The following is a 13677-nucleotide window of genomic DNA, read 5'->3' on the forward strand; positions in this document are numbered from 1 at the left end:
GCCAGCCCGTGCCCCTTTAAGGGCTCCGGGGCCGGGAGGGGGGCATACGAGTTTCCCTGGTGGTGCCCAGAGTGGCCACCAGGGCAAGATGGGGAGGGCTAGCCTCCCACTAGTTCGAATTAAGGGGCTACACAGCCCTTAATTCGAACTAGTAAGTTCAAACTAGGCTTAGTCCTCGTGCAATGAGGTTTACCTAGTTCGAACTAAGCGCTCCGCTAGTTCGAATTAAGTTCGAACTAGCGGAGCGCTAGTGTAGCGCCTATGAAAGGTAATTCGAACTAACGTCTGTTAGTTCGAATTAACTTTGTAGTGTAGACATACCCTGGCAGTCTTCTCCATCACCAACAGCAGCACTTAGAGGTATCTAAAAACTTTTAAATCAAAGTCTGGTCCAAAGGCTCATCTGATACTGTTGCTGCTCTTAAGTTATTTACTTTCCCACGTTCTACCTATTTTCACAAGCTCTAAACCCCACTTCAAGAGAATGGATTTTGTTTTAGTTTTCACATCAGGCTGTGATTTCACCTGGATAAACTGGCCTAGTATAGACCAAGTATCCAGGGCAGTGCCACAGAGCTGGTACCCATAATCTTCTAGAGCCTATAGGACAAGGAAATGCTGTATTGGACTAGATTAACTAAGTTTCTGGAAACAGGGCTCACGGGAGAAAATCCTTGTTTCTCTTTATTCCTCAATCATACTTGTCCATGACCTTTAACTGCAGCTGCATAACCCAATTAATAAGTAATTTATAAACATTTTAACTTTTTATAGGAAAGTGGCATGCTTTAGTTATGCAGAGGATTTCAAACTGCACTACAAAAGGTAGAGAAGTATTTTTAATCTTCATTTAACAGGCAAACTTAGGCACAAAGAGCTTAAGAGACTCTAGGTCACACAGCAATTTTAAGAAAAACCTATGGATCCCTATTCTTTTCACAGTATTCTTGTATATAAATTACATCCACAAACATAATTTTCTAGCCAAAATAAATAGGCATTTATATGACACTACCACTCGTATTTCAGCACCCAATACACAAAATTCTAGTTCCCATCCAAGTCAGTTGGGCTGCGTCTAAACTGGCATGATTTTCCACAAATGCTTTTAATGGAAAAGTTTTTCCATTAAAAGCATTTGCGGAAAAGAGCAGCTAGATTGGCATGGACACTTTTGCTCAAAAGCACTTTTTGCAGAAAAGCGTCCGTGCCAATCTAGATGCGGTTTTGTACAAGAAAGTCCCGATCCCCATTTTCACCATCGGGGCTTTTTTGCGCAAAACAGTTTTTAGCTGTCTACACATTTGCTCAAGAGGACTTTTTCCCCGAACAGGAGCAGCATAGTATTTGCGTAAGAACACTGACAATCTTACATTAGATCGTCAGTGTTCTTGCGCAAATTCAAGCAGCCAGTGTAGACAGCTGGCAAGTTTTTCCGCAAAAGCACATGCTTTTGCGGAAAAACTTGCCAGTCTAGACACAGCCTAAGAGTCTTTCTCTGACTTCAGTGAGAGTTGGATCAGACCGTAAGAGCTCAATCCTACCAAAAAACTACCAGAAACCCCTCCCCCACAACTTATCTGTTTATCTTTATGAATTTCACAGCGCATAAAGGTAAGTATATGCTTCAGTGTTTGCACTATTATAATTTAATATAGGATTTACAGGACTCTACAAAACCTGTTGCAAAAATAATATGATTGTTAAGAAATTAGTAAGAGATCAAGGATGCATATGCATATGCAGAAGGTACTATGGTAAGCCTGTGTGCACACTTAACATTGGAATTTCCTGCCTCCTAGAAGCTTAGTTGTTCAACTTTAATGTTCTTTAATCAGTTATATTTGGCTGAAATATGGATTGTATATGAAGAATGGAATAACAGATTCTTAATGCAGTGCTATGAATGGAACTATGAAGTTCATACATTTCTTTTTTTTCCCCCACCCTAATAGAAGCTGAATGTAAAGTATTGCCCCCAAACAAAGCAAATGTATTAGTCCCAGTCTATTAAGGATGATTCTGCCTTTCAGCCTTTTTTCTTTTATCTGTGGTTTGATTTTCTGATTATTGTAAACTCCTCTTATCTGAGGGAGTCTCTCAAAGTGTATTATAGCTTACACAGACCCAGACTGTTTAATTTAACCTTAATAACATGAGGAAGCTTCAGGGCACAGTGATTCATATAACCCTTTTTCTGAAGACAACCTGATTAAAGAATCAATCTCACCCCCATCTGAGAGATTAGATGAGTGATTTGCCCCCAGAGAAAAATTAAGACTGCTCCACTGACTAGCAGACTCCAAGGACAGCAACTTCCCTACATATTCTGAACACAGAAAAATGGGGAGCACTACATTTTGAAACCCTAATTCTAAAATAGCTTTCTTGATTTTCTCTGCTTCTATACCGTTTGCTAAATAACTGAGAAGATAATAATGAGAAGATTCTTTTCTTTGGCTTTTCATTATTCTGTTAACATCCCAGATGTTGACTTTATGCCTAACCAAAGACCACTCCTTAAACCAACCAGAAAGGCAATATAACATCAGGATAATAAAATTTTCTTTGCCCTATCTGTATGAAAACCAAACACATCATATGAAAGGAAAGGTCTTGACCTTTGACTGAATTGATTCAAACAGTAGCTAATAAGGTGACTTCTGGGCTGTTTCTAGTCATTGCATAGCTCAGGTTAACAGTAGAATAATGGGTCAAAAATAATCTCACTTCATAAAGAAAAGTCCTAAGAGGGCTTATACAGTATTACATTAGTAAGAAAGACATAGTATGAATCAATGAACATGTTTCTAAAGTGGCAATCACAGTCACATTTGAGTGTGATGTTCAGGATTAAATATTGCTAAACTTGTTGCAACGATTCTGTAGTTCCCATCCATGTTACTCAGGAGGCCTTTTGTTTTTTATTGTGTTGGAAATAGTGGTTGCCCTTTCTTCTGTTCTCTTTTTAACTAGAGTGAGAGAAGGCTTTTGCTAAATGACAGGTCTTGCATTGCATTTTAAAGGTTTAGAGGCTGATCAGGATCTCTCGTGGGTATGTGTTTCATAGATGCAGTTCCATTACTGGAATTGCCCTATTCCCAACACCAGAGAGTTTCATCTTGCACTCCACCAAGCAAATTATCCCTGTACAATGTAGCTGGCATTGTATGTCATGACTGGAGAGGACATTTGTTCTTAAATAGCTAGATCCCAGCCCATCAACAAGGGCTTTGAAAATAATAGTCTGAACCCTTCAGCTGATCCAAGTTTAAGCAGGGAGACAGTATTGTGTACACAGGTTTCATGCAATATGTTTTCTCATTGCATAAGAGACAGGCTGTTGCACTTACCAGCATGTCCATGCAACTTTCACTTTAGTAGATAGGTAGAGCACACTGCACTGATCTATTTTATGTGATGAATGACTATATTAGTGTGGCTAGGCTCAGAGGAATTGACATGATCATCTGATCTGATGATGATAGAAGCTTTCAGGGAAGAAGCAAATAAATTAGTTTTTATTATTTTTTCTAGGCTATTAAAATTAGGTTAGCTATATCTGCACAAAAAAACTGAAAACAAGAATTAGTAAAATTGTATGGAGTTTAACTACAATTACACACCAAGGTGAGGACATTTGCCAGAGATTATCTTCTGTGAAACACAAACAAAATGTGTTGTCAGATTTAAACACAGTTCTAGAAAAATAAAGGACATTGGTCTCCACACACACACACACTTTTCCCTTGCAGTCTCCTTTCCTGTGATGCTTCTTCCTTCACTATACATACAGTATTACATCAAGAAGAGGAAGTCTAGTACAGTCTGTCCTCACTATAAGACCAATACACGTTCCAAAAAACCTGGACTTACAGTGAAACAACTTAAAATGGGGAATTTTTTTCCCCACGGCTGACTTCCATTTGTGCAATTTTTCTTTTGTACGACTTAAGAGCAGGGAATGGGAGGACTTATAACGCATCAGTTCCTACAAGAGCCAACGACTTTAGTGCAGAACAGCTGTTTACTGGGGCGACTTAGAGCAGGGACACCTGTATCACTGAACATCCTGTTTTTCTTTTGCTACAGAAGCAAAGAAAAATCTTGGCTACACATTTCTTAATGAACACTGCTCTTATAAGCCTTGCCTACGACAGATGAACTGCTCTGATGTGGGCATGAAATTTTTCTCCTTGCTTATTTACACCTTTTGTTAAAAAAGAAAATGCATGCTCATTCATTTGCTTGCTGCTGCATGCCAATTTAGTGGGTTTCCGTGTTTTATTAACACAACAGAAATGTGTTAAAGCAGAAGTTATTGTGTTTACTCAGTGAATTATATCCACTCAAATATTAAACACAAATCCAAATTAGTTATTTAAAAACCATTCATAATAATAGCTATCCGATGTCTGAATAAACATGCCCCCAGAACACAACTGTAGTTAATATAAGAAATATTTGTTATTGCAGCAAGAACAATTCATAATCAGAGTATTCCTTGGGGATTACTGACTGTCTGGATGAATTGATGGTCCACGCTAGGGTTGTAAACGACTTATCAACTAGTCGATTATCCAGCAAGCAAAAGCTTATTGGATAGTCGACACACTAGTTGACTAGTCACTTCACCCCCACTTGCAGAAAGAGGCAGCAAGTGGGGAAAGGGGAAGGGGATGTCGGGGGGGAGCCATCTTAAAGGCTGGTTCCCCCCAGCTTCAGCTTCATGGGAGGGGGCAGGGGCGCAGCGATGGCGTTCCAACTTTGAAATGTACAAGAGCCCCAGCAGGGGCTCCTGTGCATTTCAAAAATTGAAATGCTGCATGGAGACCAGAGCCAGCGAAGAACAGTCCCAGGCTCCATGTGGCATTTCAATCTTTGAAATGCATATGAGCTCCTGCTGGGGTTCTTGTATATTTCAAAGTGGAAGCGCCCGCACAGAACCCGCGGTCAACAAGGGACTCCCCCCTGGTCCCGAGCTCCACACAGCATTTCAATCTTTGAAATGCATAAGAGCCCCTGCTGGGGCACTTGTACATTTCAAAGGTGGAATGCCACAATAGTCCTTATAGACTAACCAATTAGTTAATTAATCAAAATTTAGCATCCCTAATCCAAGCCATTCATTAATTCCAGATAGAGAACCTTTGGTCACAGTTTTTATAAACTGTTCTTTCCCTCTATAAAGCAAAAACCAATATAAACAGTTAAAGGTATTGTTTGAAGAGAAATTGTGCCATCGGCTACACCCATTGATCCCAGTAAAGTACATAGGTATGGCATATGAATTTTGAGGTCCACATTTGGCTTCCCTTCATCTTTCTTCTAAGGCCTTGAGAAGGATGAGTTTGCAATAGCACTGCTGCCCTAGGAATGTAATTTATTTTGCAGCAGTCAGTTTGGAATGTTCCATCAGAGTTTTACTTATGTTGTTCCATAGCAAAAGGAATCTAGAACCCAAGCCCAGATTTTGCACAAAGTTTACATAAAGGAAAAAAAATCTTGTGATGCCTTTTATACACTAGAATAAATCTTACTGAATAAATTGAGTCAACAGAAGTCAGACACAAAGAAAATGAGTCTTCCCAAACAGCACAGCAGTAACGTAAACATGCAACAAATCCAGAGGGCCCCCAGTCACCACTACCATGACTGCTTGGCATGCACTGAGCTATGTGCTGCTTCAAAGAAAATAAATAGTACCTATCACATTTTGGCATCTCAGTGCTGAGACTGCCACCTGAAGAGGAAGAGGAATCACTGCACATGTCAAGAGAGCATAGCCTTGTTTGCTTCTGCTGGTTTAACTAGTTCACTGTACAAAAATATTTGCTCAAAACAAAGACAAGTTTCTGGGAAGAAAAATGCATCAGATAGGCAACAATTGTTATGCTCAAGGGGAACGCTATTTTAATAAAATAATATATTTATCACTAGAAGACTTACCCGGTGTTGCTCAAGTCCTCAATTTTTGTTTTTTGGAAAATAAAACGAAAATGTACATGCTCCATTAAAATCATTACTCTGCGGTGGGGCTAGGGCTGCAGGATTCATTGTGTAGGCTGCCCCAGGGAGAGATGATGACCCCAGCCCTCTCTCACCACAGCAGCTTGGGACCAGATGAGAAGTGCCTTTCCATGTTTGCTGCAGCTCCAGTGGGCACAGCCAAGGGAGGCGTGTATGTCCCCCACTTGGGACAGGTCCAGATTCATCTGCCCTGTCGCTCCCTGACAAAGGGGAACAGCCAGCAGTGTTCCTATATGAATTGGGTGGGAAGAGCTTCAGCTGACAGTGCGAGGGGTGCACCCCCAGCCAGCCCCTTTCCTTTGCCTGGTGATTCTGTCTCTTTTCTTTATGGTTTATTAGAAGCCATACTATTCCAGGCTTCCTTGCACATCCAAACCCTGACCTTGCTTTAATTACGATAAGAGGAAGCTGCATACCAAATGTGGTGGTCCCAGCACTTACTAGGAGGAGGAGTTTAGGAGGAGTTCTTGAACAGACAGACAGATGGATACAGACTCACAGACAAACTCTCTCAAATATATAGTAGATTGTGAAGTAATTGATAGAGTGTTTGATTTTGTACATAAACTATGGATTAGCTTTTGGAACCATTTGATGGAGAAGTGTTTTTAATAAGGCTGCTCATGGAGGGTATGATTATTCAATACAAATAAGCAGTTTTGTTCCCTTGACTACCTGAGATCCACAGAAGATGGCTCATAACAGTTTAGAGCTAGTTTGTGCTAATACTATTTAGCATAGTGTTTACCACTATTTGGTGAGCAATTCTCCTGGTAGTAAGCATCATGCTCACTAGAGTTTGCAAAATCACTATATGTAAAAAATAGCAATAGAAATGTAGCCATGTTAGTCTTGTTTTTTGTTTTAGCTACACCAGACTATGTAGCACTTTAAAGACTAACAAGATGGTTTATTAGGTGATGAGCTTTTGTGGGCCAGACCCACTTCCTCAGATCAAATTGTGACAATTTTCTTCCACTACCATATATACCAAAGGATACAATTTTAAAAAATGAACACATATGAAAAGGACAAATCAAATTTCAGAACAGAAGGGGGGTGGGCGGTGGGGGAAGGTAAATGTCTGTGAGCTAATGATATCAGAGGTGATAATTGGGGAAGCTATCTTTGTAATGGGTAAGATAATTGATGTCTTTGTTTAAGCTTAGGTGTACACATCAATTATCTTACCCATTACAAAGATAGCTTCCCCAATTATCACCTCTGATATCATTAGCTCACAGACATTTACCTTCCCCCACCCCCATCCCACTTCTGTCTTGAAATTTGATTTGTCCTTTTCATGTGTTCATTTTTTTTAAATTGTATCCTTTGGTATATATGGTTGTGACAATTTTCTTCCACTATTTGATCTGAGGAAGTGGGTCTGGCCCACGAAAGCTCATCACCTAATAAACCATCTTGTTAGTCTTTAAAGTGCTACATAGTCCTGTTTTTTATATGTAAAGAAAGTCCTCTTACATTTCCTTATGTCCAATAAGGAAATAAATGAAGATTCAGCACATAAGGTTGATATACTCTTCTAGTTTAGTTCTTGAGGCATCAGAATACTGTTTCCTTCTCTCTTAACTCGAGAGTAATGGATTAGTGTAGCAAACTACTGGGGTGCACTACTTAATTATTCAAAGAATTAATCATTTAGATTGCAGAAAACACAGGACCCAAGATCATACTTTACAAGATCAATTTCAAACATAGTGCATAGAAAAACACGGTGCTGAGCTTGGAAGAGAATCAATACATCAACCTTAGATCCAACTCTGCAGATTCTCTAATAGGAAGCAAGCTGACAAGAACAGAGCTTTCATTTATATCACACCTGAACTCACTATGCAGATAATAACACTGCATAATACCATCAAGATCGCATCATTTTAAGCCAGTTTCAGAGTGTAAGGTATCCCATTTGTAATACCCCACAGTAAGTCCCACTAAAAATAACTTATGAAAAAGATATTAAAGTAAATCTATGCTGTTTGGATGTTTTTATATATCTACCAATATTAAATACTTATTTTAAAATGTGAGTGATGTCGATAAAACAGAGCCATCAATAATGAAAGAGGAAATGATGCATTAGTTGCAGCTAGGAAGTAATCTTCAAGTCCTCAGTGTTACACCAGTATTTCATTTGTCTAAATGAATGGGACATGTATGTATGACTATAACATACTATATGGTAAACCATAAAATATTAAGAACTAAAAACTCATTATTTAATTATTAGTGTCAATACAACTGCTCTCTGAACACTTTCCTGTGTCTTGGCGTTATTTGTACCTTAAAGTCATGTTAACGATATAATAATAATATGCTCTTACATTTATATAGTAACTGTCATAGTGAAGGGTTCCTAGGGATTACAAATATTATGTACAATCTTACAAACTTAACTTGTGAATAATCTCATAACAGTAAATGGCCCTATTTGCATGATTGAGAGTTGCAGGATCAAGCCCTCTCTACTGTAATGTTCAGTTGAAAGGGTAGCTGCTAGCAAACATCCAGTCCACTAGGATGAACCAAAGGGAAAGGAAAATGTTACATGAATAGCTTTGGGGAAAAAAAAAAAAAAAAACTTCGACCAACTGGCTAACCTATTTTTCACATTCAGCATAAAGTTACCACAAATCCACAACTCCACTCCTCATATAGTCAAGATTCATTACTACAATGAATGAATCTTTCCACATCTAATCACTGCACTTGTAACATACTTGACGGTATATACCCAGAGCGGGGTTCTCCACAGCAATCGGACAGACCATTTCTTAACCACAAGTTATATGTGGCTACCTCAAAACTACAAATATTCAACCAAACTACATATTCTATCATCAAAAACAGCTGTTCTTTTTTCATTGCCTTCAATATACTGACTTTGTGGCCATTGTGCCTTCCATTCAAGAGAGACTAGAATACAGAGATTAGTTTAATTAGCAAGCAATCTGATTTTACTTGGCAAAACAAGGGCCCAAGCCCGAAATAAAAAAAAAAAATAGAGGACTTACTAAAGTGCTCTAGTATTCCCCAAGTTAAAATACCACTTACAACACTTAAATGTAATAAAATATTGATGATGAGTCCATGAGATCTTTTACAGACCCAGGAACATACCAAAAGTTTGGTTAGCTAAAGTTTTGTGAAATAGGACTGTACTGAATTACTTGTTTGTGGTTATATTATCTTTCCCAAGCCTCGCATCAACTTAGTCAATGCTGAGAATTTCAAATAGGACATTGACTAACATATACTTATTAACATTAGGAACTATAAATATCACAGAAATCTGACTAGTTAGAGAGCTAACCACTCCTCAAGTTCCTGAAGCTCAGAAGTAACTACAATTACTCATGGTCCTGGGTCAGGGAAGTGCATGGAGGGGGAGAACTGGGGTTCAGGGAAGTAACTATTAATCTCTATGGCCTTATGAGTTATGGAGTATCTCAGATTTTATTTTGACCTATACCATCCCCTCTCTAGTTGTAAGATGGGCATTTCAGTACTCCACAGACAGTAGCAAGCAGATGAAGTTTAGGGTTAGACACCTCCTGCAAAGAACAGTGCAGAACGTGCAGTTACTGCTATGCTGTGTAGCATACTTCCATACCGGAAACGCTGTGCAAGCAGGCTTCTACTGAGATATTCTGGGTCTTCCTCTGTGTGTTCCTTGCTAGAGTGGGGGCCACAAACAATCTCATTACCCTGAACATCCAACCTGATATTAAACAGAATTGCCACATTAGTAGTTGTAATGAGTTCTTCTAGTTAAGCATACATTTAAATTCAGCAAGACCATATCCTCAGGAAAAACTCACACTGAAGTCAATGGGAGTTTTGATTGAGTAAAATCTCAATAAGAATCTCACAATTGCAAGTGCACTATATATAATACATATAATGCACACGACTAAAAATGTATCTTGAGAATATAACTACTTCAAGTCACCAATGACATTTAAAAATTTCTTCTGAAGCATGGTACTTTGCCATCAGCATTCTTTGCAGGAACAAGAAGAAACTGTACATAAACATATAGACTAATATTCTGTGGCAGCTAAAAGGCAGGCTATATTTCACCTCTCCTTTGTTAACTTTCAAGAGTGAACATATGCCCATACTGATAAGTCAGTATACATGATAGACTTAGATGTAACTACGGCAATACTAATTTTTCAATGGATTTAAGTTGCTAAACTTTTGTAGGAAAACATTCACCCCCACATCACTTCTGATTCATCAATTCATGACACCAGTACACACAAAATGCTGTAGAAACTTTTCATATTTACTATTTTTTGTATCACCTGACTTCTTTAAAATAGACATTATGCTTTAACATTCACATACAATTATTTTTTTCAAAAATAATACCACTGTTATCAGCTAACGTCAGTGGCATGCACTATAGAAACCAAGTGTTTTTGCCAACACATCTAGAAGCAACTGAAACTGATAACTTTTTAAAGCTCTGTTAAATAAATTTTAAGTAAACCAATTCTGATAAATTCCTATTCTTCTGAATTACTGTCCATTACATTCTGAAATTATCTCTGTGCAATTTAGATACTCAATCCTATTGCCAGTAACCTGCCATGAGTCTCAAAATACATATAAGATACGAAGGGAGAAATCTTAGGCCCATTAAAGTCAATTAGGCAAAGATTTCTCTCATATGATTCATTTTAAGAAAATAGCTATCTGGAAAATGTAACAATCCATTCATATTTATCAGTATACCTATCTAAAGCAATTTTCACTACAGCATCTTAGAGTAGGTATGACATATGTGCATAGCACACATGCAAAAGGTAACATTGTGGGGTTTTTTATTAGAAAATAAACTAAAATTACTCAGATCACTTGCTCTTGAGAAAACATCATGATAAACAATTCACAGATTTAATTTTTTCAAAAAGTAAAACTAAGGTTATTTGACATATGACATTTCAGAGTTTTATTTTTTCATTTAAAAAGGTTATCCTAGGTCATTCAGTGTATGTCCATTATTTTAATCTTTTTCCTCCCCTTAAATCATCATCAGCACTGAGAAAAAATAGGCAAACTTTTCCTGTAAATATTCCCATGAAGTAGGGCTATTGAAATAATAATGAATCAATATAGCATCACCTGTGATTATTTTAATATTACATACCACATTTACCTTGCTCACAAACAATAACCTCAAAATAAGCATTTGCTTCATAATTTACTGTCTAGACATAAATCAGGTTTAACTAGAACATAAATAAATCACAGCAAAACTGGATGCTTAGTCACCTGTATGGCAAAGCAGGCCTGTAATGTATCTATGAAGGATTACAATTAACACATCTAAAATACCTAATCTACTAAACTGGTCTCTTTATAGTACTAGTTATGTTTACATATTTACTTGCACTGATTAGCATCTTTTAATATTTGGATGCAAGACTGAAAACCTGCAGCATCTTGCAACCCACACAATCCTCTACCACTAATTTGAGACTTCCCTAACCAAATCTCAATTTCCTATTTCCTTCTCATCCCAAAGCACAGTTCTGTCCAAAGAGTTTTAATACCCTATCATTAACTCATTACACGTGTGCACAATCCCAAACCCACTATTACATTTTGCTCCATGCTCCACCATCATGCTGCCAAACATGGCTGCATTATGTCCTTCTTGTGTTTGATGTGTATGGATTTTCCTTTTCACTTCTTAGGATTCCTTCCCTTGTCCTTACATTTGCATGCAGGCACCAATTTAAAAGATCACATTATCAAACTCTACCTTTCACGGTCATTTAGTAGTCCTACATTTTATCTTAATCTTTCAACCCAAGTCAAAATACGTTTTTCCTTCTCACCTTCCAGGATCGCTTTAAATGCAATCAGGTAAACTATACAATCAAAATGCTCTTTGTTATTTTTTTATGTATATTTTTCCCACATAATCTTTTCCAATCAAAAACACTGTCCCTCCACCAAGTATTGAACAGTAACAGCAAAAGAAAATGTTATCTGCTTTTCTTCCCTTACAAACTCCCTCTCCAGAAATTGGACCGCTTGTATACAAATTCAACTCTGAACCATAGCACCAAGCCCTTACAAAGGAAAAAATCCCAGTCTGTTTTAAAAGTCAACCTCTCTCTGCTTTAAAATTCCACTTCTTTGTTTTTGTTTCGTTTTTTTACAATCACTTTCAACAACAAGAAGAAAAATAAATTCAAGTAAATCTATTCGTTATTTCCGTACATCTTTCTCACACCATTCTTTCAAAACTGGAGACTTTTATAAAAGTCTATTAAGCGGGTTTTGTTTTAATTATAGTCTGTGGGTTAAAATAACCATGCCTATCGTTACACTACACTCAGGTTTCAGTGTTTCTTTCACTGCTGTCCGGATCCCAAGTGTGCAAGTAGGCTGCAGACATTTCCTAAGAAGCCACGGGCTACTTCATAAAAGGTGCAAGTTTATCAAAATATTATTCAATCTCCTTTCGCGGCAGCTGCGCGGAGACGGCTCCAGTGGCCGTACGCCTCCGTGCAAGAGCCACTGTGTATATCCTGGGCTCGCAAACCGTTATGACAATACATTGCAACGGGGGGCTGGGAAGCAGGGCTGCCTTTTGAATACTTTCTTTGCAAAACGCTGGGACTTTGTAAACGTTTTCTCTGCAGGTTTTATCCCACTGCAGAGGGGTCACACCCACCCTCCTCTCTGGGCGAGGAAATAATAATCCTCCCCGTGCTCCTCAGCCATAACTCCCCCACCCCACACACACACGCTCACCCACCCACTGCAACACGTCTCTGCCCTGCACACTTACCCACAGCTCTGTCCCCCAGCTCATGGTTCCAACAGATCCGGAGAGGAGAGGGCGAGGGGGGCTGGCCCTGGAGAGTGGGGGGAATCAGCCAGTGGGGGGGGTCTTGCTCTTGTCCCTTCTTTTTCCCCCCTCCCCACAAAAAAAATCCACCAGCCCTCCCCCCGTCACACACAAAAATTCCGTTGGCTGCACAAAATACCCCCTTCCTGCCCCCCCCCCCCCGCCAGCTCCTGGATCTGGGTCTCTCTCGCCCTCCCCCTTCCTCTGCTGTGGTCACAGCAGCTCGGGCTGCCTCATTTCTCCCTCCACTCAGCAAAATGGCCAGAGCAGCCAGCAACAGCAGCACCGCACCACACTGGGGTGGAGGAATTGACAGCTCCAGGGCACTGCGCCTGCGCCCCGCCGAGGCGCGTCAGGGCGGAGGGAGAAGCTGGAGAGAGGGGGCATGCGACCGCGCAAGCGCAAGCTGGGGCACGCGAGGCGGCTGTTGGAGGAGGAACTGCGGGGAGGGAGGAGAAGCTCGCGCCACCGGCTGGTGCAGACTTCGCTTTCTGCGTTCCAGCTGTCGCTGCCTCGTGGGAGGGTGGGCCCACGTGCTGCACTGGTGCACTCGCATTGTGCGGGGTTCGCCCCCCCTCCCCCGCTCCGAGTTTTGTAGTGCTCCAGCTGAAAGCATGGTTTGCATGCCCCACTCCCTCCAAAAGCACGTCCACTTTGCAGCCCACGCGCATGGCACAGATTTCTGCATGGGCAGGCGCCACTGACGGCAGGATTTGAAACCCACCCTCTCTGCCTCTGCCCAGCAGATGCACGGG

The 13677-nt window shown here is 39.8% G+C and overlaps 1 protein-coding gene across 2 annotated transcripts in view; it reads right to left on the reverse strand.

The window, feature by feature from the left end:
• Nucleotides 1-13233, reverse strand: part of FNBP1 (formin binding protein 1) — a 170939-nt gene extending 157706 nt beyond the window's left edge. For both annotated transcript variants that reach the window (XM_075905380.1, XM_075905364.1), the window contains exon 1: nt 12863-13233. Coding sequence is in view for 1 of the 2 variants with exons in the window: in XM_075905364.1 (XP_075761479.1) it covers nt 12863-12886 (24 nt within the window). In the remaining variant the exon portion in view is untranslated. The remainder of the gene's footprint in view (nt 1-12862) is intronic.
• Between the last annotated feature and the right edge of the window lie 444 nt (nt 13234-13677).

Source organism: Pelodiscus sinensis, chromosome 22 (genome assembly GCF_049634645.1).
Source record: "Pelodiscus sinensis isolate JC-2024 chromosome 22, ASM4963464v1, whole genome shotgun sequence".
Lineage (NCBI taxonomy): Eukaryota > Metazoa > Chordata > Testudines > Trionychidae > Pelodiscus > Pelodiscus sinensis.